The following is a 25,574-nucleotide window of genomic DNA, read 5'->3' as shown; positions in this document are numbered from 1 at the left end:
TAGTGTTTTTACTGCTCTGAATCACCTATACTGTTTGTTTTGGAGAGGAAGACACCACTGTGGATAATTCAGCTCCTGGTAAAAACCTCCTGAATGTCTGGATCTTAATTAAGTTATCAGAGGAAAAAAAAGATATCACACATGAGCAGGTGCAGGGCAGGCAGCCTGCCTGTGATGAGTTGAACAGTGTCGGAGAAACACTGATTAGTAAATGAAATTGCCGTATGCAGTTCTTTTGGTTTCAGAGAGGAAGAAGCCTCAGCTCCTGGTGAAAACCTCCTGGATAATGAACGCTGAAGGAATCCTAACTGGGATTTAATGCTTGGCTCACGGAAAGAGTTTCAGCTGGTTGTAATCTGCAATCACACACTGTTCCTTTATTTCAGGAAAACAAGAGCAGTATTTTTTTTTAAGTGAATGAAGTGACAGAAATACAGTCCTCTACCTGTCTGCCCCTTTCCTAACAGGTGTCTGACAGCTTAAGAGCCGCCCTGTACTTTACTTTTCTACTAGTTTTCAGGTGAATGCATTATGCTTCTATACACTACAAGACACTTTGAATAAAAGCATCTTGTGTTGCGGTGAAGCTCAGCTGTTGTCCTGCTGTAGCACCTATTCTGAAGGCTCTCATGATCCTCCGCAGATAATGAAAAGGTTTTTCAGGGCCAAGGCCTGTAGTACAGCACTGATTAAGGTTCGTCCTCCTCTGTGTTTAATTCCCCTTCAGCCACGGTGAGAGATAATTACAAGGTAACAGCTTCAAAGGGAGCAAGGTGTGTGGTGCCATCCTTCTTTTGTTCTGTCTCCCACAGCCATCTTTTCACAGTGGTTGTCAGAAGAAAACTATTTGGTATTTACTGCATTGAGTTTTTCATGGAGATGGGTCGCTCAGATGCATGTTACTGTCAAGTCAGCATAGTGTTGTCTGTTGCTGTACTTATCGATTATCAAAATAGTTTTCTGCTGATTGATTAATCAACTAATCATTTCAGCAGTCTTTTCATTGATTTATTTAACATGACTACTTTGTTGGTTTCTGTTTTAAACTGATATAAGGTGATTTATTATTGGACTGATGTTAACTCAGTTTTGTTCTGAAAGAGTTTCACATTGTGGCTTTTACACAACTTTGCATTACAACACAAAATAACAGACTAAAAATAAATCAGCCAGACAAACAAATAAAGTTGTATCGAAAGAAATTTTGGCATCAAATGTCTTGATACTATTTTTATATAATTTTCTAAACACAGCGACTGACCTTTTAGCAGCGGGCGTGTCAGTTGCACTCCACTTAAAACAAAATTGAAAATAGATGAAAGCAATAAGTTTTGCGTCCTTCTATGTGACTATACCTCTGATGCTGCAGCGTAATCCCTCAGGGACCTGCATCAGAATAGATCACCGCCTCTTTTGATAATCCAGGGCTTTTTTATTCCATTACAGTGCACTCAGATGCTGAACAGACCGAGCAGATAGTCACTAGGAGTCCATTCATTCTCCATGAGAGCTGAACATCCGAGACAAGCTTGACAATGACTGTCAGCATGTTGTCAAGGGAATGTTGGCCGCAGCACAGAGTTTTGGCAAATTGTCTTTCAGAATCCCGTCAACTGCGAGCTGTGCTATTTGTCTTACAGTACAATCATACATATATGCTTTAGGGAAGTGCTTGTATTTCTAGTGGAAACACTGCTCTTACTGCTCTTGTTTCTTTCTTTAGTTTTTTAACTCATTATTTCAAAGTTTTATGATTTATAAATTCTAAATACACAGGTTTATTTGAATATTAAAAGCCTCCGTATTGTTGTAACATCAGTCTGTATCTTTGCTACACTAAGTTGTAGTCAGTCACAGCCAGAAAGTACAGTGCAACTCCACTTTCTTGAGCATGTGTTCTGTGAGAGAAAGTAGAACATTAAAAGACAATCTCAAGGGGTGATGTTGTCACTTTTGATGCTAAAAATATGCATCATTTTAAGTCTGCAGCACAATGTCATTGTGTCTATGAATTGTTGTGACTGAAACCCCTTTTTAGGTTTTTTGTGATTGTTGAAACAGCTGCAGACATGGTAGTTTAAAAACATGCATTCACACACACCTTGCTACCATTCCCATGAGTCTTATGAGTGACTTATTGCCCAAAGGCAGGAGCCTCACCTGTTGGGTTTCCCTTTGAGGCCTGATTCAGGCTCTTCGCTAAGGCAGAAAGGGACTGCGTGTCTAAGGCCCTAATCCAAAAGGGACAGGTGACCCCAGGGCACCAACTCATGTTTACCACTTCACCATGTAGGTAAGTCCCAGTGCAGCTTCTTTGGGATGTTGTCCTCTGAAAATATTTAACTTTTAAGCTTCACGGGGTCTGTGCAGTCTTCTAAAGCTGCTCATCATGACAGATCAGAGGGTATAAATCTCTTAGATGAACCCCACCCTCTCCGGCTTTCATTTTTCACTTGTGCTACGTGACGTTGTCATGCGTTAAAAGTTGTTTCCTGGCGAAGCCTCATAAATAAATCAGTTTATATCTCTAGTAGATGGCCTGTGCAGGAACCAGCACTGATCTGAGACCGGCACAGTTGTTTTTAAATAGGCAGTGAGGAGGAGGAGGATAGCGGATGACTTCTGTGGTGCAGTGCAACTAACTTGTCTGCTCAGACTTAATGGGGACCATAATAATGGATTGCAAGATGGGCAGAATGCAGCATCATTTTTCCTGCTATACAAGCTGAGGGAAGTTAGAGTAAAGTCATCACTTTTAATGGGCTGCGCTGCATTTCTGCCTCAGAGTTTTCCTCAGTGTCAGTCACCTCAGCTTCTCACTACCTGTGTCCAGATGCTTATCTGTGTTCCCTGGTCTTGTTACATTGTCTAATTAGTTTCTTCCTCTGCACCGCAACTCTCCATCCTCCTCTTCCTTCAATCATGATCTCCTCTCCTGTGCCAGTCACTACCCTGCATGCACACGTCTTCCTTTAAAGCACTTTCTTCTGCTCTCTCCCCTTGTCTGATCTCCTGACTTTAGAAGCCCAGCTCAGGATTGAAGAGTGCACGACCAATTCACTGCATTAAAATGGTCTCACCAAATGTGCTTAGTGGAAATGGCTTTAGTGTGCTAATCCATCCTTGGAGAGGACATGTTGCATAACACTCAGGCTCGGCTGCTTCCTCAGATCCAGGTGTACTTGTCTGCTCACTAGAAATGTTCCAAGAGGGACAGCATGGCCTGTACAGTGGTTCTTTTTGCTCTGAGAGATGTTTGTAGTCAGGGATCAGACAGATGTATCTGCACACTTGAGTTCAATTTGTTGTAGAGTTGTTTTGCAGGATAAAAGCCCCTCATTCCAGCCTATACAGAAAACGGCTGAGGACAAAAAAACAGAAATGTAAGCACCAGACTGCTCTTCTTTTTTTGTCTTTTGTGTGCTTTGTTTGCTTTTTATGTTTCAGAGAGGTGTTTTTTTTTTTTTTTTTTTTTTTTACCAGACTAACAAGTAATGCTTTATGTTACAGTTAACATTTGAGGAAAATGTCCCCGACCCTAAGTAATTGTTTTTTGTTTTTGTTATTGTAATATTTTTCTTAAATTTAATTCAGAGTGGCATTTACAAAAGTCTTAAAAATCTTACTTCCCTTGAAATGTAGGAACTTTGTGCATGCCATGATTTTTTCCCCATTATGTCCTTTTGCATTATAACTTGGTGGCAGCCTGGAAAACATGTTGCAGTTCTTATAAATTTAATATAATGAGCCACTGTAGTATCAGTAACATGCTTGCGGCATCATTGTAAGTCACTATCATGTGAGTAACAGTGTACAAGGACATACAGTAAACAGTATGTACTTTTCTTATCTGATGTAAAGTCCGTAGCATATCAGCCATGTACTCAACTTTCAAAGTAGTGAGAAAATAAAACCCAATGATCTGTGTGAAGTTCATAACGAATTACAAGTTTTCAAGCATTTAACTGCACAGAAAAGTCAGTGTATCCACCTTGCCAACACCCTGAGCGCACTGTTTGCCTGCAGCTACTTTTCTCAAGCTTTGCATCACACCCACTGATAACCAATGTAAATGCTATTATCAGATATTGATATTGATTAAGGTTTTATCACATGCTTGCTGTAACCGTAAACATTTCAGATTCTACCTCCCCTGAAGGTCCTGTCCTGTTGCCCTTTCTGTCACGCTGCAAATCACTCTGGCCCTGCTTTGCCCATTCTGGCTTCCTTGCTTTTGTATCAGCACAGCACAGCGCAGCGCTTTTCTTTAATTGAGTTTTGTGTCTGATTTAATATCATGTCAGACCCTGAAACAGAGGAGAGGGTAGAGGGGGATGTGGAGGGAAAGAGTAGAGTCTCTCCTTGACGCTTGCTTGCACTGTGTCTGATTTTTATTGTCGGTCAGGTGATGTTGACTCTCTAATGAGATTTAACTCATTAGTCAAGATATTCCAGCAGCTTCACATACAGCAGGTAGCGTGGGACTGACTTTTTTCAGTCAGTCTTTTTGTAACTGCTCTTATTATCTGGAAAGGAGGAGCTTTTTATTCTGTTTTACTGATCTAGAAGTCTGTTGATGTAGCTGGTATTGCCACGCTGCAATCCAAATTTCCCATGCAGGCCAAAAAGTAAATTTTTCTACAGGTGTAACAATGACTTTTTTTTTTAGAATAAAATCCTTGCTTTTTATATGCAGTGTGTGGTGTTCTTTACGTATGTGCATATATAGTTGTGAGGGAAAAAAAAGCCACAATGGGCTGCAGAATGTGATGAAATAATCTTCAGCTTCTGTTCTGTCAGTCCAGCCTACTCAGTCGTCACCTTCTTGCAAAGTGAAAGTCCTTCGTGCCAGGGACTGGTATTGCCATGGACCCATGTGCTCACGACTGCACCGCTGTGACACTGCACTGTCACAGTGTCCTTTCACTTCTGCTGACTCCAATGCAACCCAAAGCTGTCCCTTGATTTGATTTGTTCTTCTCAGTTAAGTTGCTAGGGTCAGCTCAGCTCCCAGTCTCCAAGTCCCAGCAAGAGGCCAGGGCTGCAATGACAACAGCAAGGCACTGCAGGAGCGAAGACAGTGCCAACTTCCCAAGGAGAAGTTGTCAATGGCCATGCACTGGCCAAGGGGCAGAATTAAAGGGACCATTAACACTTAGTTTCTTGTTCTCTTACCAGGTATGGGTTTGCCCAGCTTGAAAACATGTGGCTTAAGGCTTTTTCAGTTGTGCTGCATTTTTGAAAGATGTTATATTTCATTCTGAAGTATTATGAATGAAATATAGTAATATAATTAAAATATATGTAATACTGTGGTCTTTGAGCACTGCATAGGGATTTAATTTTGTCAGTACTTGCCATGACCATGCAGCACGTGATGACGAATGAAGACTTTTTAAGTCTGCATGTGTTTGCATATGTGCATGTGCCTTTTCCGCCCATGATCCCTTTGGCCCCTCGCTGTCCTGTAGCTTCTCATTCTTATCCTGTCTGTCTCCATGTGATGTCTGATCTCCCAGATCGCTGTGTCACAGCGAGGTGCTCAGCTGTCCCCCTTACGGGATGCCTGACCAGCTCACACTAATCTCCATGCTGAGCTAAATTTACACACACACACACACACATACACAGATTATTCTCACCTCTATGAGGCTGCAGATAAGTGTGCACACACGCTAGACACAGCACGTGTAAGTCTTTTGCTAATTTCTTCTTTTTTTGCTTTTATTTTGGCCCTTCTTTGTTAGATTATGTACAGTGCATGAATGATGTTATAATTATACAGACTGGAGCAACCACCTAATCTAAAGCCTCATGTCTGCTCTGGCTGGAGCTGAATTAGGTTGTATAATACCATCCGGAAAATCCATTTTGCTCACCAGAGGTTGCAGACAGTGCACAAGTGGAGTAACAAGGCGGATTTGTATTCCCCCAATGAGATCCTTGAGCATGGAAATTTGTTATCTTTGACAATACTGCTGAAGCTTGTCAGCTTTGCGCCCACTGAGCACTGCTGCATCAGGTGACTGCTGTGTCTCAATGATAAATGGCAGGCCGTTTTTTTAATGGTCCGTGAATATGGTCAACGTGGTCAGGATGACATAGAGACCTCCGCTGCAGACCTGCGTGAGGCCAGGTCTCATTGTGTCGTCTTTCCTGCGGTTTCCCAGCTGAGACACACCTATAGAGCAACATTAGGATTTATACCACAGGGAGTGGGTGTGAAAACACGGTAAATCTGGCTCACAGGACACCTTATTGCTGAGGGAGCAGGGCCAAGAGAGCGATGAATCCTACTGTTCACTCATTACGCTGGAGGGTTGCAAATGGTGTGTTCATATAAACATGTTTGTGTGAGACAGATCACTTTATGTTCACCCAGGACAGCCCTGTCTTTTCTCACTTAAGACAGACTAAGAGGGAATTGTAAGGAAACCCTGCAGAATAAATATGATTGCTAACTGGAATTTGCTCAACGTTGTTGTTGCAATTGCACAGAAACATCTTGTACTGGAAAATGTTCAAATAAGTTTCTTTTACCACTGTTTGAACTTTATTTATAGGAGCATAACTCATCTACAGTGCACTAAAATTGCTGTAAAATCCAGAAAAATGCTACCTGGGATTTCTTCCACCATGTGCTAGTGATTATCAAACTAACTCAGTACTGTGTCTGACCTGCAGTGCGGAGGTGATCCCCACCACACCCCAAACACACAAACACATCTCATAACCCTGATTGTGACATAGTAGGCTGTTTGTCTCCTCTATTTCAAACATTTTGTCATGCTGCTCAGAGTTTTCCAGCAGAGCGAAAGTATGATGTGATTGATCAGTTGTCTTGAAAAATGGCAGCACACACAGCTCCAAATCTTGAACTGTATTGGGATCACGATTGTGACAGTGATCAAAACAAACAGAACACAGCACTCACAGATAAACAAAAGATAAACTAAAAAAATATCAGTGTAGGTACAGGTGATGATTTAAACCAGTGATACTCAACTTACAGCCAGCCCAAGATAAGGTGCTGCATGGCCTGCTGACCATTTTCTTATTCACAATAAAAATACATTTTTCCACATGTGGAGTTTGTTTTTGCACTTTGAATGTCAATAAGGTGCCAGAGTGCATTAAAAATATAAATAGAGCTTGTTTATTAAAAAAAATAAATAAATAAAAAAAATGCCTGGGAGGATCCCCTGGATCCCCTGATAGAGGTCTAGGCTAAGCCCCGGATGTCCTCAAATCCTAGAAACGCCCTGTGTACACTTGACCTGTGCGGGGCTGCTGCGGTTAAATTTGCCTAATTTATTAGTTTTATATGATAAATGTTATTAATCTTTTTTTAATTAACTGTCTCTTAGTGTCCTGTCATTTTGCAAAAGTGGCCCCTGTGCAAAGCAAGATGAGTACCCCGGTTTACCTCACTCATTAAAAACCTTGACTGTGTGATGTGTCTCCAGTGTTAATTTTCCCTGAAGCTTAAGCAGTCTAATAGTGAGATTGAAGGTGTTAGTCGAAGTATACAGCTGCAGGGAGAACATTATTGTTTGCTTTGTTTTTTCTTCACATTTTTCTGTAGCTTTCTCTTCTCAGAGGAATATGAGATATTTGTATAAACACACAGTTAATATCACCTGTTCCACTGGATCGTGGATAGATTGGACTGTGTGTTTGTTGCTCAGCGGTGAGGAGGGGGATGGTGTTGTTCAGGGGAAAAAAGAGCAAGACTGGCTGGCTTATCCAACTCTCAGCAACTGATCTGTTGGACTTGCACTCAGAGAGCGTAAGCCCCACTAAAACCTGCCCTGTGTTGTGTGTTTGAGCGTGTACAGCCCACGTGCTTCACTCAGCAAGAGCAGAGCTGCTCCCTGCTTAGGATTATTCCTCTGGGAATAGGCTGAGTCACGCTACAGAAGACCAGACAGATAGACACACAGGGAGAGGAGGGGGCTGGGTGGAGATTGTAATGGGTGCCTCTGAGATGGGTGACACTGATAAAGAAAGAGATTATGAACAGTTTGATCTATACTGATCTCTGCCAGTGATCAACACCTTCTTCCCCTGTAGCTCATTCTTTAAGCTAATGATGATCCATGTCGGTATCTACAGACCTCTGGGCAGATACAGAAACACATGCATCTATGAGTCACTGGTGCTATAGGCTGTACAGTGTACTGTATGAATGATCTTTAAACCCCAGTATTTTCTGTAGGGATGTTCATGCATCAGTGCACTAATTTTTGCATCTCTTACCATCTCTTTCTCTCTTAGATTAGATTCGGAATTTTGACAAACGAAATGCTTTCTATAAAATATGAATGGAAGCATAACCTGTATATTGAAACATATGCAACATCAGCTATCCATTGTTTACAATATCAAGTCACAAACAAGGAGGTGCACTAACAAATGTGTGATGTGGTTAGAAAACACTCAGATGAGAGATTCAATAATTGAATCTCATTGTCTGTAACATTCTGGTTATTAGCAGCTCCTTTGCGACTTTTTCAGAATGAGGTTAACCCACTTTGTGATATATTTTCATCTGGTTCGATGCTAAATTTAGCTCATTGAAATGTGGGAACTTGGATTTTACTTTCTGGATTTAAGGCGTTTCAGCTGACACTCTAATTTAGAGTGACTTGCAGTGAGTTTGCAGGCAAGAGTTCAGAATCCTGATCAAGGGCACACTGACAAGGCATCGTGTTGTTGATCATCTCACATTATCTGTTGTAGTTAACGGGGCAAAGCTGTGTCACAGGAAGGCCACTGCTAAATTCTTTGCCTGCCATACAACACATAACATGATCTGGAATTAGTTAATTTGCATATCTCTGAAAATACTTATCTCACCAGAGAACATTGACAGGGTCACTAACAAAGGCCATCATAAGGAGACAGGATTGTCTCTCTAATCAGTGTTATGGTCCCTTTTCCTCTATCTCACTCATTGTTTTGTGTTTCTTTGAGGTGGTCTTGGTGCGGTGGAACGAGCCCTTCCAGAAACTGGCTACCTGTGATACAGATGGAGGGATCTTTGTTTGGATCCAGTACGAGGGCCGCTGGTCCGTGGAGCTGGTCAATGACCGTGGAGCACAGGTAAAATTTGTTATAAAGAAATGAGTTATGAATTTAATCACATTAAAAGTACTTTTAGACTTTTTGTACTGGACCTTGCACTGACACAGAAAAGCATGAATAGAAATAAAAGTAGTTGAAATGCAAATGTGATGGAGAACACATAAATCGCAATTACAGGCAAAGTGTGAAACAGTAATGGGAGCAAAACGAGCATCAGCAACAAAAAAATATTTAAATAACAATAGTAGTGGTTTACACATTATCCCTTTAACTCTCTGTATAGGTTTGTGTGTTAGTTTGGATCTTCTAAAGTGGGTTTGTATGAGGTATTTATCCAAAGTCAATGTATTATCTACAGTAGATGTCGGGCAGCAAGCCCCCAGTTTGAAGAAGCAGACAGGAGTACCGCCTTAGAAGCGAAGCTGTGTACTGCTGTGGAGGGGGGCATGAGCAAAATGTGTTTCCACCTTAACTCCCACCTAAAACAACTGATAACATTCTAAGTGTACGCCATACTTAGAATATTTTCATAACTTTACCATGTCATCAGGCAGCCCTTTCTGACAGGGAAGTGTGAACAGCTTCAAAAAAAAAAAAAAAAAAATCAGAACTATCCCTTTTAGAAAACACTTTATTTTTGCATATTTCCATCATATTCTGACTGACTGAGCCATTTGCCTCCAACATTTCCTGACTGGAAAACCAACTCTGTGACATTACACATGCTGATTTTAATAATAACTGTCAAGCAACGTATGATGGGTAGGTCTGATCCATCAATCACTGTTATCTGCTGAGCTCAGTCTGACACATTCTTCCGGCATCCTATCTTTTGTGATCAATTTAGTAAGTAGATGACAGTCTAAACAAAAGCCTCTCTCTTTAAATACATTGCCTGTACAGTTTGAAACAGCACCTCTGCTTGTACAGTTTGAAACAGCACCTCTGCTCTTGCCCCGGAGGTTAAGGTTTGAGGAGACCCTTTCAGTATTAACAGTCTGCAGTAGGGCATGTATTTAATTTACCTTGTTGTGTGGTATTCTGTAGCTACTGGGATGAAACTAGTGACCAGTGTAAATGCCTCTCTAGCAGCTCCAGAGGTTGTGCTCCTCTTAACATCTCAAGTGTTAAAAAAATTCTCATTATATGGTAGTGAGAATACTTCGACGCCTGGAACACCTGAACATTGTTAATAAAGACCACTTTCCAATTCTTGCTGGACAGCTACTGCATTTTACAGTGTTTTCCTCAAGGCTGCAGCTAATGATTAGTTTGAATACCATGGAAAACATTCTGTTTATAATTTTCCAGAACCCATAGATGCATCCTCAAATTTTGTATCTGACCAAGAGTCCAAAATCCAAAGATGATTAATTCATTGTCATAAGAAAAAGAAAAACAGAAAATCCTTACATCTGAAATCAGAGAATGTTGAATAAAAAAAATGCCCTAATTTTAACAATCACGTCACAGCATCTCATTATCATCCTTTCATCCCTAACTAATGTGCAGGTGAGTGACTTCACCTGGTCGCATGATGGCACCCAGGCTCTCATCTCCTACCGTGATGGCTTTGTACTGGTGGGATCTGTCAGCGGGCAGAGACACTGGTCCTCCGAGATCAACCTGGAGAGCCAGATTACCTGTGGTATCTGGACCCCTGATGACCAGCAGGTAACACACATACATCCTACAGAGCTGTGACGACTAAGACGTTTCCACCCAGCGCTGTGCCAGGCCAGCCTTTGAATGCTAATACATGTAGAAGTTTTAGGTTGTCATTTGCCACTTTTAGTATGTGGACTTGTCATTGAGGAGGCAGAGACAGGCCCTGAGGGAGATCGTCTGTGAGTGACAGCAACCATCCTCTGTCTTGAATGTGTTGTGGGTTTGTTAGGCTATGTTTTTGCTTTCATGCTGTTTTATTGTCAGCTCAGGTTGGACGTCATCAAACTTTTGGTCTGCATATGTGTTTCTGTCTTTGTTCATTGCCTTCATGCCATTTATGTCTGTTCCTCCAAGTTGTTTTCCTTGTGTTATGCATTTCTCTCGTCGTCCTTTGCTCTCTATCTGTCATCTCCTTGTCTATTTCTACGTGTGCCTCCCTTTTCATCTTTGTTCTTCTTTGTGTCCAAGTGAAATGTTAAATGTCTTTCATTGTGTCCTCCTTCTTCCTCTCCCTAATAACCCTTTTACTATGTCTCTCTAGGTGTTGTTTGGTACTGCGGATGGACAGGTGATAGTGATGGACTGCCATGGGCGCATGCTGGCCCACATTCTGCTGCATGAGTCGGATGGCATCGTCAGCATGTCCTGGAACTATCCCAGTTTCCTGGTGGAGGACAGCAGTGAGAGCGACACAGACTCTGACGACTACTCCCCACCGCAAGGTAAGCTAACCACTTAGGGATTGATTTGAATAGACAGATTTTCGTGGCTTCTTCAGGCACACAACCGAAAAATGAAACTGAAACATGTCCAGTGTAGACATGATGTAAGCGTATAATCTGATGTATAATAGGAAAGTAATATAGGTTTTTCTAGTAAGGAATTGTGCCTAGAGGGAGTAGAGTAGTCCTGTTTGATAACGCAGGTACCTCCATGCAGAAGAAAGCAGATGTGGGACCATCTGTTAGCTTCTAACTCCTCCCACCTTTTCCCTCCATCTTTTACTGCTCCATCAATTCTTCCTCACGCTCGTAGTCCTAGGGGAAGGGGAAAGATTTCCAACTAGGGGCACCAGGTGGGGACATCATAAGTTATGACTGGTAGGCCTGCACTACATTGCCATTAGTGGCCGCAGTCCGCCTGGTACTCTCATGAATATTTTAGACTCGGAAACAGGTGGGCATAAACTGTGCCTGGGTTCTCTGTCAGGTCATTAGATTAATATGAAGATCACATTATCTATGAATGAGATGTAAAAGAGAAAATAAATCATGAAACACAATGGATCAGATCACAACGAAACATCCTCAGCTGCACGCGCTGGATCACTCTGAACTCTCTGAACTCTCTGCACTGCTGACCGTCTTTGTCATGTTTAAATGTCTGTCTTGAGAAACCTGCTTTGCCCTGTTCAGTAGTACACTGGGCAGTAAACTGTGTTCTTGAATAAGGCACCATATTTTTTATCATTCCATTTTGCCTGTACATTTTGAAGTATACTATTGGTTTCAAATGCAAAAGACATGAAAGCTTACAGTCAGAAAGATAAGTCATTTGTGATGCTGATCTCACGGGCGATTCAGGCCATTTAATGAAGCCTCAGATATGGACAGGTGACTAACTATTTTCCACCTCCCTGCCCGTTGTGAAGGTGGGGAGGGAGAGATGCATTAAAACAAAAGACTGTGACCAAATGGAAGGTGGGTGGAGTGCTGCGGTGAAAGATGGAGGGCAAGGAGGTGGTGGAGGAGGAGCATAGTGAAACAGAGCTCTCCTGACGTGGGACTGACATTGCCACTGGACCTCCTGTATGCTCTTAATACTGCAGTAGCTGTTGTTTTAACAGCAGTAGATGTCACAGTGTAAGGGTGGAAAATCACAGCCTGGAAAAGGAAGTGCGTTGTCTTGAACAAAGGTGCAATAAGCATCTCTTTGACATGTCTGAAAACAACACTAGTTGTTGTAGTAGTAGTGGAATAAAAAAGTCACTTCAGTGGAAATAATGCGCTTGTTAGAATTGGGTCGATTTCAGTTTTGCAGGTCCAATATGGTGCAAGAACCTAAATCAGTTTAATTTCATCCAAACGGCTAAACCAGCATTTGTCATTATTCCATGTTATGGCAAATTAAAAAGTAGCCTACGTCAGCAACCTGTGCTGATGGCACTGCGGCGCTAAATCAACTTGTATTGCATTAATAATGAGCAATATGACAACGTGATTAATATGTTTGTTTTATAAACGGACTAACAGAGCCACTAGAGTCTGACAGGTCACCTATGTAATTAACTGCTGATTCCGGCCTGGGATCAGCAAGGGCGGGGCCGCACGTTGTTTTTCTTTACTAGAAAGTGTTTTTTTGGGTGAGACATGACACAGTTAAAAAAAACATGGCAATATGGCAACATTTTGGATTAGAAATTTACAAAAGAGGTGTCCTAAGTGGCTACTAGCGATGGGTTGTGCTGTTATTAGCTGAACTTTTGTTGGACGCTCTGTTTCTATCTATTCCTGTCGCTTAATTTGGAAGTGCCGCAATGGATGAAGAACAGCTGATTCATGACGTTAAAATGAGGAGTTATCTATAGGAAACCTCCTTATATCACTACAAACGCTAAAATAAGGTGGCAGCTGGTAACTGACCATCACTAGTAACAACCTACTAGGGATGGACGATATTTGGTTTTTGCAGTATCTAATATGCTGATATACACAGTCCCAACTCTAGTGTTTATCTGTTTCTGTATTTCCAATTATGCTTCCTTTAACCAAACCCCTCAGGACTCTGCTAGAATATGTTTACCTGCAGTGTCGAGGATAAAGCCCTAGTCCATGAGTGTTAAGTTGTCACTGTTGACTGCATGCTATCGTTAGCATGTCAAATGAAGAGAGAGGAAAGAATGGGAAAAAAACATTGGAACAGCTGCAGGATAAACACTTGCGCCAATTTTAGATTGTCCTCCAACTAACTTATTTTCACATGGTCATGATTAAAAAATGTTCTACTCCTCTAATGATCCAGGCTATGTCAGCTTTCCTATATTTGCCTCCCTGTGCTGACAGCCTACAGATATACACAGTGCTAGTAATTAAGAACAGTCAACAGTAAGCCTGAGAGCGTAGCTTGTGAGCTCACTGTCCAATACCAATACGTAAATGGCCCGTGTGTACCTGGTGCACTGGGACGTGAGCAGTCACACAAGAGTGGAGTTGCATATGGTTAGCCCCTCCCTCTTGCAACTCTCACTGTTTACACCAGTCCAAGTAACAGCCTCATTTTTATTTTTATTCCTGTTTTTGACTTCTTGCCTCCTTTTTCTCTTGAGCTTAATTAGTCCCAGTTGCCAAGGCTGCATTGGTGAGGGTCTGTCCTCCTGCTGTGATATTTTTTTCCCCTCACTTCACCGTGGGCCAAATGGTAAAGCTGAAAAGTGCTTGCCTTAGCTAGAACACTGATTATGCTCTAACTCACTAATTAAACAAGTCAATAGTAATTGATTGGCCACGATAGAAATTATCTCTGAAGTCGACAACCTGACTGAGACACCAGGCCGCTTCCTCCTCCGCCTGCCACATCTCTCTATCATGATATATGATGATGACCCATTATCACTGCACCGCACAGCACAACACACTGCATTTACAGCGGCATCATATATCTCATTTAATGTAAAAACTCGTTGTGAAAGGATTACTAATGGGGAGTAGTAACTGTGTTGGACTGAAAGTCAAAGGCAGAGGTGGATATTTAATTTGTAGTGGTATTTGGGTCATTGCAGGACTATGAGTAAGGACAGACTGAAGGATGTTTTAATGGAAAATGTATGGGTGGTTGTCTGAAGGTGTTTTATTTATAGCAGTTTGTCAGAGAATGCCACTTGTTTGCAGCTATAAATGCAGCAGTGAGATGTGCTGAGCGCGTGTTAGTGAAATAGTGTATTCTCATGAATAGCACACAGTGGAAACTCATTGGAAAAGAATTACAGCTGCCAAGAATGTGGAACTGTCCTTGCATCTCTCGTAACAGCCCCCAACTATAGTCAGCACATACAGCCTCACAAAGAAGACTCCATAAGTAATGTTAGTTACTCTCTATGTTACTCTCTACGTTAATTATTAAATTTTATTCGGTACACAGGTGTATATAATTTTAACACTAGTTGCTTAATAGACATTAATTGACACACATTATTTATTGTTGTTTAGTGATATCTCGACAGCTGTGGTCTTGACCGGTCTTGAAATAAACTTCCAAATTGTCTTTGTTTGAGACCGAGATAAGACCAAGTAAACGTGATAGAGGCTTTGGCCTTCAAAAAGTGGTCTGGAGACCAAGGCCTATCTCAAGTGCTACAACACTGCCATGTACTTAGACTGTCTCAGACTTTGTTGTGTTGCTCTCACGTTGCCTGTTTAAGATGTTTGTGTTGTCCTTTGTCTCTTCTCAGTGCACAGCCAGAAACCACTGCTGACTGTCAGCTTCACCTCTGGAGATATCAGCCTGATGAACAACTACGATGACCTCTCTCCCACCCTCATCCGCACTGGTCTGAAAGGTGTGTTGTTGTTTCAACATTAGTCACACCCAGTGCTCTAGCAGTGTTTTCCCTTTTTTGTTTCATTGCTTCCTTCACTCACGCGTCTACACCTACGTATTTACAAACTATGTCTCAAAGAATTTTTTGTTTTCCTGCGTCTTGTGCTGTAGATGTGGTGGTCCAGTGGTGCTCGCAGGGGGACCTCCTTGCAGTAGCAGGGATGGAGAGGACCCTCCTCTCCCCTGACCCCTCCTGTCCTCCCCCCACCAGGAACGCCATTGTTAAGTTCTACAATGTTCGGGGTGAACACATCTACACACTGGACACACCAGCACAGGTGATCAACTTTTAACAGAGCCAGACCTGGCTAACTCGTAGCCTGAAGCACAGTACTCAAAATTTTATGAATTTTATTTCCCTTCTTTAATGAATGGACTCTACCTCAATATGTATTTGAAGACCTAAAATGTCACAAGCTGGAGAAAAACCTTGGAAAAATACCAAAATGTGTCTGTTTGTAAAATAACTAGTAAAGTAATAGACTAACCTACAGTAACAAAGTGTAGTTACTTACATACAATATTTTGGCAATAGAGATGTCTGCCTTCTCTTGAATAGAATGGAACTAGATGGCACTCGGTGCCAAGTGCCAAAAAGATTACAACTGCTTACTGCATTACCGCACAGAAATAAGCATGCATCTATTTCTAGCTCACCTAGCACCACAAAAACAATCTAGATTGATAATAGAACTACATGTGACATTGTGAAAGATGCAATGCAGTATGTAGTAAACACTCTTACCCTCTCTCCAATATCTCTCCGTCACGCTGCAGCGCCCCATCACTACGCTCTGTTGGGGTCACCGGGACTCTCGCCTGTTCTTGGCATGTGGCCCGGCACTCTACGTGGTGCGAGTGGAGCACCGCGTTGCCAACCTGCAGTTACTCTGCCAGCAGGGCATCGCCACAGCAGTGAAGGAGGAAAAAGACGTTGCCAAGCTCACCATGCCTTCCCGCCTTTGCTCTTACGTCACTACTGCTTTTGTCCCCACCATCAAGGTAACAGGGCAGGAGGGTGACAGAGCTTCCTTGAAATTTACTTGATGTATACCAGTGCTGTCAGAGATGTCACATTAAACTTAGATCAGCCTTGTCTACAAATAAGATCAGGCGAAGTTTAGTCAAGCATGACAGTTTCAGTAGAAATACACCTTTGACACATCCTACAACACTCTCCAACTGTTTTCTCTTTCAGCCCCCCATTCCTGATCCCAACAACATGCGTGATTTTGTGAGCTACCCAACAGCTGGAAATGAGCGTCTGCACTGTACCATGAAGCGTACAGAGGATAACCCCGAGGTGGGGGGGCCCTGCTACACTCTGTACCTGGAGTATCTAGGAGGTCTGGTGCCTATCCTCAAAGGCCGACGAATAAGTAAACTGCGCCCAGAGTTTGTCATCATGGACCCCAAGACAGATGGGAAAACAGGTAATACTGAGCTTCTGTCATATTGACAACCTAACAGAACAAAAACCAAAATAAATTCCCAATTGACATGTTTCCTGTATGATCGAAATAGTAAGACCTGGAACGTTTAAAGGGAAACTTTGGTGTTTCTTCAAGCCTGGATCCTATTTTACCTCGTTTTTGTGTGTAAGAGAGAGTGTTCCAACTGCAGCGGTTAAACAGGCCGCAATGTAATCCACACGGGCAATTGTGCACTGTCAGTTTACATCCACTAAAAGGCTTTTTTTTTTTTGCCCCTGACAGACTCAGATTGTTATTACATTCTGATTTATCAGGAGAGGTGACTTGTTGCAGGAAAAACAACGGTGAACAGGCTTTTTGCACCTGAAGAAAATTAGATGCACAAGGAAGAATGATCGAGAAAGGTTTGTCAAAATTTGGGAACCTTTCTGGTCAAAATTTGGGAACCTTTCTGGTCTCATTTCATTTCTTTGAGACCTAGTGAATTCTTCCCTCTTACCTAAGATTGTATTGTCTACGTGGTTTCTTAAGTACGTGTGAGCCTTGAATTTAAGTTATGGTCATTTTATCTTTATGATGGATTCCATTCTTATATCCATCGTACTAAGTGCTTATTGTGCTTGCAAGTGCTCTTGCACCTTATGTCACTGCCTGATATTTCTATTGATGTCTGTGAAGGTGCTTATTGTTATAAGCTATTAAAACTGAGCTCTTCATTTATGGAATATGTTTAAGAAGAGTATGGGGAGTGATGGGCAGTACATTCAGTGTTAGATTTTTCCTTCCACCCTCTCATAACAGTAAGGTATATTACAATGTGTTACTCCCATGTCCCTGATCAATAAGCTGTTACTGCCCTCTTTAAAACTGACCTGGATTTGAATGTCTGCTCAAAACCAAAATATATTATCTTTGTTTTCTATCATACCACCCATAAGAATGTGTTTTAATCATGACATACTTATATATTTTACTGTTTGTAAAGATTCAAACAGGGCTGCTACATGTATTCCTCCCAGACACATTTGCTTGCTCCAGTACTTTTCCAGTTATTTGAGTTTCTCGAGTTGGCACACAGAGAGCGAGTATGTTTTAGTCACATAGGGCAGACTGGGCCCATGTTAATTAAAAGCTGCATAATGGGGGCTCTGATGGCCCTTGGGTTCCTCATAAATCAACCCGCACCCTCCCCATGCAGTGATAAATGAAGCCAGCCATGAAATGGTTCCAGCACGTTCACACTTTAATGTCCATCAAATGAATTAGCTTGAACTAAACTGGAGAAGCAGTGGTTCACAGACTCCATATGAATGAGGAAGAAGAGAAGAACTGAAACAGTGGTTTGGACAGAATGGGTTTAAATGTTTATCTGTGGAAATGGTGGAACACTGCTGCTGCTGCTGCTGCCCTCGTGTTTTGTAAAAAAAAAAAAAAAATAGTAAGAAGTTGACTGCCTCAAGGTTGTTAAAGTAGATTCCTGCAATGCCAACATTATTGTAGTAATTGCCACAGACTGCCATTTTATAGAGCTTCTCGTGTTTGTTCTCCCTTATTTTCTCCCTGATTTAGTCCACAATTACATACTGCATCATTGTAAATTAAAAAACAAATAATGCCACATATTATCTGTGTTCAGTCATGACTCCATTCTTTCTGTCCTCCATCTTATTTTCTCTCCTCAGATGAGATATATGGCAACAGTCTGATATCGGCCATGATCGACAGCTGTAACTGCTCAGACTCCAGTGACATTGAGCTGAGCGACGACTGGGTCGGCAAGAAATCTCCAAAGATATCCAGGGGTAGTAAATCCCCCAAACTGCCCAGGTAAGCAGACACCTGACTTGTGTGTGCTATAGCATGTCGCCTTTAACTAATATTTCTTGGTTTTTGTTTGTTTTGTTTTTTTATTATGTGATATTTGGTTCTTGGACCCAACAGCAGCCATGATCCATATGAAATGGACAAGAGGGTGTTTAGTTCTCTCCACACAATATGAAACATAGGTTATGTATGCAACAGTCAGAACTTTAATATAGCAGCAAACAACTATGTGCTATGTAAAGATATAGTGGAGTAAACATATAGTGAAATGATGGCGTCCTGAGCAGAGAATGAAGTCACTCTACCTCTGTGTGTGTTGTAATCCGAGCTTCTCTTTGATGTGCTGTGATAGACGGTCCAGTCATACGTGCATTTTAGTTCAAGTGTGTATCCCACTTAAGAGCTTGTTGCCACCACTTTGCACTGCACTCATATGGCAGTTGCGAAGTTGATATCGGGATGGTGTCATTATGGATATGTTGCGCTGTTGTCGTTGTTTAGCGCTGTTCATGGAGTTAGCACCGCACTCAGCCACCTCCATGTTGAGAGCCGTTTGCAGAAAACTCATACACTCTGAATTTCACGTAGAGCTCCTTTGAATAAATCAAATCAAGCTGGTTTGGTTAACATATTATAATATTAAGTTTGAATCAAGAAACATTTTTGTACTAAATTCTTTTTTAAACATTTCCCAAATGATAACCAGTTATTTGGCGCTAGTTTAGATGCTGCTGTGACAGCAGAGAACCAAAGGATGCATTCAGGTGTCTTCGATTGTTGTCACTTCATCCTCCAACAGCATGAAAACATGAGACTAAACATTTGAGTGAATGTGTGCTCATCGTTTTGATTAATATTTCTGCCAAATACAGCAATACCAGAATTTACTGCTTTGAGTTTCACTTGTAATTAAAGTGGCATCCCTGCAGCTATTGAGACCTTCCCTCCTTTATTAACCCCTTCCCATGAATTTCTGTTTAAATGTTTTGCACTTGTGTTTTTTGTTTCACTGCATGCCTAAACCTTCTTTTTTTATTTGCTACCTTCTCTGTAGAGACTTAGTTTGTCCCTTTACCAACAGGATCAACATTGATCCCAGAAAATCACCCAAACTTTCCCGCGCTACACAAGAAATCTCCAGGTCACCACGTTTACCTATACGGAAACCTTCAATTGGGTCACCCAGTCTAACACGGAGGGAATTTCCTCTAGATGACATCACTCAGGTAACAGTTATATTATTTGAGCCAAAGTCATTATTTACTCCTGGATCGGTGGCACTTAATAATAATGCCTTTGCTGCTACACTGTGTCACGTATGGATTGGTCAGGTCACCAGTGTGTGCAGGGGTGGAGAGTGTTTTGTTTGATGAAAAGCTCACTTTTAAAAATAGATTTTTTCTTCAAGATGTTTTATGTTTTCTAGAAAATAAAATGAATCTCTTTGTTCCTGTCTTGCAGCAAAATTACCTTGCTCAGGTCACATCCAATATTTGGGGAACGAAGTTCAAGATTGTGGGGCTCGCCACATTCTTGCCAACTAATCTTGGTGCAGGTAAGAAACCAAAAACTATTCCATTAGTGTTGAGCACTGAATGAATAATTAAATAACTGTCATTTCAATTAGTCCTACTTTTCAGTTGCTTTTATTTTTCTCATACTTACTCTGTCCCTCTTCCCAACAGTCATCTATAAGACGAGCCTCCTCCATCTGCAGCCCAGACAGATGACCATCTACCTTCCAGAGGTGAGAAAAATCTCCATGGATTACATCAATCTGCCCGTCTTCAGCCCCAACGTCTTCAGTGAAGATGAAGATGACCTGCCTGTCACAGGCCCTGCTGGTGGCACAGATGACAACCCGCCCTGCACTGTCAACATCCCTATTGCCCCCATCCATAGTCCCGCCCAGGCCATGTCTCCCGCCCAAAGCATTGGTCTGGTCCAGTCTCTCCTAGCCAATCAAAATGTTCAGCTTGATGTCCTTACGAATCCCACAGCATCCCCTGCTGGGGCCGCTGCTGGTGGGTCAGACCAAAGCCAGGACACCATCCTGACTGCCCAGTACACAGTTCCCACCAGGTACTCCAGTCCTGGTCAGGTCATCTTCGGGGGACTGGAAATGAGTCGCCTAATGGTAGGACCTCCACCCTCTCATCATCCTTCACATCAACAGCAACAACAAGCAAGTCAACAACAACAACAACTACAACAACAGCTACAACACCAACAACAGCTACAACACCAACAACAGCTACAACACCAACAACAAATTCAGCAGCAGCAACTCCAACAGCAGCAGCAGCAGATGATCCAGCACCAACACCTACAACAACAGCAGCAGCTTCAGCAACAGCACATTCAGCAGCAGCTCCAACACATTCAGCAGCAACATCAACATCAGCTCCAGCAGCACATTCAACAGCAGCAACAACTACAACAGCAGCATCAACAAATTCAGCAGCAACTGCAGCAACAAATGCATCATCAACAGCAAACCCAACAGCACCACCATCCACTTCAGCAGCAGCTCCAAATTCAAATCCCTGTTCCCTCTATGGCATCAGGACAGCCTTCAGGTACTGCTGTGCACCAGCTCCAGCCGGGGGCGCTGCAGATACAGATCCCTCATCCACCTGCTGATTTAGTAGTGGAGAGAGCTGTGGGAGGTGAACACGAGCACCTACTGAAAATCAAAACCACTCGGTCAACTCCACAGCTGGCTGAGGGAGATACAGTGGTGTTTAGTGCCCCTCTGGAGCTCAGCAAGATGAACCCCCCACCGCCCTACCCCGGCACTGTGGCTGCTGCTGTGGCTGCTGCAGCAGCAGCTGCTGCTGCCTCAACATCAGCCTCCTCTGCAGCCTCCAATTCTGCATCTGGAACAGGAGGAGGCACCAGTGGGACTCCTCCCCCTGGTGACCTTTGCCTGAAGAAGGGAGAGTTCTCACTTTATCCTTCAGGTCAGCAGCAAGCGCAGTACCCCACACCACTGGGATATGAGAGGATAACAACATTTGACAGCAGTGGGAATGTGGAGGAAGTATGTCGTCCTCGAACGCGCCTTGTCTGTAATCAGAATGTCTACACACTCCAGGGACCTGGCAGTTCTGCCACTCTCAGGGTCACTTCCTCATCATCATCCTCCTCGGCTGACAAGAAGATCCAGCTGCCCTACACCTCTGCCACACTCAACAGACTCACTGCACCTCGCTATTCCATACCCAGTGGAGACCCACCGCCATACCCTGACCCAGCCAATCAGAACAGTGCTGTTGGCAGGAACCCTGGACAGAGGCTTGACAGCAGTCTGATCCATGCCACTCTCAGGAGGAACAGCCGAGAGGCCGCTCTCAAAGTTTCCCAGATGCTGGAGCCACCGAGACCACTGCCTCCTAAGGCTAAAAATAGTAGTGCACTAGCAGCCTCGTTCCAGCAGAGGGTGCCCACAGCCTTATACACCTGCAGTCAGTGTAGCAGTGGATCCAGTGTTGGAGGCACTGCCCCAGGGAGTGCTAATGGAATAGCAGGAGGAACTATTATCCGGCAGGATTTCCCTCCAGGGAATGGGGCACCACATAGCACAGTTATTGTTCACTCCAATAGCGCTACTCCTCTGGCCTCCCAGTCCTCTTACAACCTGCTGAGCTCTCTTGATGGATCTGGGACTGCAGCAGGAGGAGGAACCAACAGAGACAGGGCTGATTATGTTAATTCAGCGTTTACTGAGGATGAAACACTGAACCAGTCACTGAGGCATCTGGCACTCGGAGGAAATGATGCATCAGGGCTGGTTGTCAAACGCCCACCTCCGTATCAGTGGGACCCAGCTGCCACAGAGGAGGTGTGGGTTCCTCAGGAACGGACAGCAACGCTGAATCCCCCTGCCCCCCCTGGACCCCACAAACCACCGCCACTTATTCTTAGCCCAGCTCAGCACTTGGATGTGTCCAGGCTGCCTTTTGTCCTCTCTCCAAAGTCCCCCACCAGCCCCAGTGCTGCATCATTTCAAGCTGCAGCAGCAGCTGCAGGCTACCAAATCTCTCTTCAGTACCCTCCAGCAGCTGCCTATTCTGGAGCCCAGCTACAGTCCATTCCAGGGTCACCACGCCCCTGCTCCTCCCCAAAGGAGGTGGTGGCACCTGTGCCCTTCTCACAGCAGGATGCAACCCTTGTCTTACCACCTGGTTACCCTGCAAACCTGGCAAACCTTGCCTGCTGCCCTGTCCCACCCATGTATCCAGGAGGCAGCGCTTGTGCAGGGCTCCCCATTCCCCCTATTGCCCTTCACACTCCTTGGGGTACTTATAATTCTTGCCCACCTATGTCCAGTCCTGCAGTGCCACTACCACCCAAAGCCTCCCACATGGCAGTAGACAAAACTGTTCTCTCGCCTCCACCTCCCCCTCCCCCTCCTCCACCACCTCCCCCGCCACCACCAGCAGAGCTTCAGAACCATGGAGGATTACAAGAGGCCATGGCAGAGGCCGGGGAAAGTTTTCAGGAGGTGCTCTCCTTGACTGAGAGCCCTGTCCCACAGCGGTCTGAGAAGTTCAGCAAGAAAAACCGCAAGCGGGCAGATGGGCGCGCTGAGGAGGCTAACGTGCCACCGTTGGCTGAAGGGAGCAAGTCAAAAAAGGAGGGCAGAGCTCTGGGTGATTTTAACTCACTCATCTCCAGCCCGCGGCTGGGCGGAAGGGACAAGAAGAAGCTGAAGGGACAGAAAGAGCAGCAGCTGAAGGCTAAGAAGCTGAGTAAGGCCACTGCCAACAGTGAGTTCCAGGACAGTTCAGAAAGTGAGCCAGAGCTGTTCATCAGTGGGGATGAGCTGCTCAATCAGTGCCAGAGTGGTAAGAAGGGCTGGAAGAGTAAAAGGAACTTGAGGGCTGCCAGTGAACTGGATGAGATCAAGTGTCGAAAGGCCAACGAGAAGGAGGACCGCGGGCTGGGCAGCCAGGGGTTTGTGTATGTCATGGCCAACAAGCAGCCACTGTGGAATGAAGCCACGCAGGTCTACCAGCTGGACTTTGGTGGGCGCGTCACGCAGGAGTCTGCCAAGAACTTTCAAATTGAACTGGAGGGCAGACAGGTAAGAGCTCTTGTTCAAGAAATATCAAACACTGCATGTTGTCTGTACACTGAAATTATCATTACAAGCATTCATATTCATACACAGTGTGCATAAGGACATGATGTTAATGATTAGGGATGTTTGTGAAATTCTGGGCCAGTATCAATACCGATGTTTAAAATAGCAATTTGGTCGATACTGATATCAGTGTTGTTTTTTTGTTGTTGATGTTTGTGTTGTCATTTATTCGCTCTTTTGTGACAAGGAGACAACCAGAAGTGCTGAAATGCTAAGTAATTTCCGGGTTTAAGGACTTATTCCTTCACACTCTATATATCATAATCCCCTCTCTTACATCATTTTATATTGCTGTGAAAACATCAACAAATTTCAAAGTTACCGCCAAAACTACATTTTACAAGATTACATTTGAACACATCATGATAACGTCATAGTTTACTTTCCAATACTGTACTTATTAATACTAATTAGAGCTTGAGCACATTATAATGTAACTCAATGCAACCTCCATAAGCTGTTAGTTGCAGCCACGGACTGCTGTTAACTTGCTCTTTTCCTGCCGATTCAACACAGATTTGTTGATCACAATGTATCATTATCAGGGAGAAATAGGGTGTGTCCCATGACGCATTGATACTGAGTTTACTGCGTCCTTTTGTCCCAGTGTTATCCCTGATAGTGTCTGTTTGTCCCAAAGATGTTTTCGTTGTCCCAGAGGCAGAAGGCTTGTCAACAAGGCAAAAATCAGCTGATATCGATGTTAGGCTGATAAATCAGTGCATCCCTATTATTGACAGTACCTCTTACAGTGTGTATTTACTTTTTTGTTTGTCTGTTTTTCTCCACAGGTGATGCAGTTTGGCAGGATCGATGGCAATGCCTACATCCTGGACTTCCAGTATCCCTTCTCTGCTGTGCAGGCCTTCGCAGTGGCTTTAGCCAATGTTACTCAACGCCTCAAATGAGATGTCCCCTCCCTTACTTACCCTGAGTTATATCTGGGAATTAAATGCAATCTGTTGAAGGGGCACAGTTGTTTCATTTGAGATTAACAAACTTTGATTTTTGGAGAGAAGACTTAAATCAGCCCTGGTCATAGAGAGAGATACAATCATGCTGCACTACACAATGCTGCCACTAGAGTTGGTGCAATAAGCATTGGCTGCATTTGCCAAGGATGCCCTCAGACATGCTCCGTTTGGCAGTCAGTGGCACCTTGCAATGCATGTAGGGCCAAAGAGCTGAGCTTTGGTAATCATCATGCAAATAAATGCTGCTTTAGCTAGAAGAAGCTTGTAGACGTGATAACCGATTGGTTAACTCTGCGAGGAGTTGTCGAGGTGCAGTTTTCAAAAAGAAGCAGCAGTAATACTTGAAACCCACACTCTGGAGATCACAGTTGTTTTTTCCCAGAGCGCACAGGTACTACTGGGCACTGAAATCCATTGCTGTACAAACTTCAGTGAAACAGTTACCACTTTATTATACTGCTTTTGCTTTTAGGATTTTATTAAATGACTAAACGTGGTGGAGGGTAGGAGGGTGTTTTTGTTTTCGCTCTCTGCCATTCCTTTTGTTACTATCTCAATCTATCTCGGCTGGAATTGAGGCTTAGATATATGCATCATTTAGGAGCACTCCTAAGAGGTCACACTTTTCACTGTGGCAAAAGGTGTGTCACTGTTAAACACTTGGGAGTTAGTAGATGAGGCGAGCTGCAGCCTTTTCCACATAGTTTCCTGGGACTCTGAAGGAAGAAGAAACGTTACTCTGCTACATGGGTTAATTTATATGGAAATTTTGTTGTTTATCTATTCAGATATGAATTTTAACATTATTGTCATTGTTTGTGATATACAATCTTCATACCCTGT

The 25,574-nt window shown here is 43.2% G+C and overlaps 1 protein-coding gene across 2 annotated transcripts in view; it reads left to right on the top strand.

Annotated features, from left to right (window-relative positions):
• The window catches only part of tulp4a (TUB like protein 4a), a 30,723-nt gene extending 5,918 nt beyond the window's left edge, over positions 1-24,805 (top strand). Inside the window, exons 3-14 of one of the 2 annotated variants that reach the window (XM_078173839.1) lie at positions 8,977-9,105; positions 10,600-10,761; positions 11,297-11,477; positions 15,203-15,310; positions 15,463-15,629; positions 16,129-16,353; positions 16,550-16,784; positions 18,467-18,611; positions 19,690-19,834; positions 20,070-20,163; positions 20,294-23,697; positions 24,549-24,805. In XM_078173839.1, the coding sequence (XP_078029965.1) occupies positions 8,977-9,105; positions 10,600-10,761; positions 11,297-11,477; positions 15,203-15,310; positions 15,463-15,629; positions 16,129-16,353; positions 16,550-16,784; positions 18,467-18,611; positions 19,690-19,834; positions 20,070-20,163; positions 20,294-23,697; positions 24,549-24,665 (5,112 nt within the window). In that variant the 3' untranslated portion in view covers positions 24,666-24,805. Of the gene's footprint in view, positions 1-8,976; positions 9,106-10,599; positions 10,762-11,296; positions 11,478-15,202; positions 15,311-15,462; positions 15,630-16,128; positions 16,354-16,549; positions 16,785-18,466; positions 18,612-19,662; positions 19,835-20,069; positions 20,164-20,293; positions 23,698-24,548 lie in introns of both variants that reach the window. The other variant, XM_033648784.2, reaches the window with a different exon arrangement.
• The last annotated feature ends 769 nt before the right edge of the window (positions 24,806-25,574 follow it).

This window comes from Epinephelus lanceolatus, chromosome 13 (assembly GCF_041903045.1).
Source record: "Epinephelus lanceolatus isolate andai-2023 chromosome 13, ASM4190304v1, whole genome shotgun sequence".
In the NCBI taxonomy this organism is placed as follows: domain Eukaryota; kingdom Metazoa; phylum Chordata; class Actinopteri; order Perciformes; family Serranidae; genus Epinephelus; species Epinephelus lanceolatus.
This window is presented reverse-complemented; position numbering and strand designations above follow the sequence as displayed.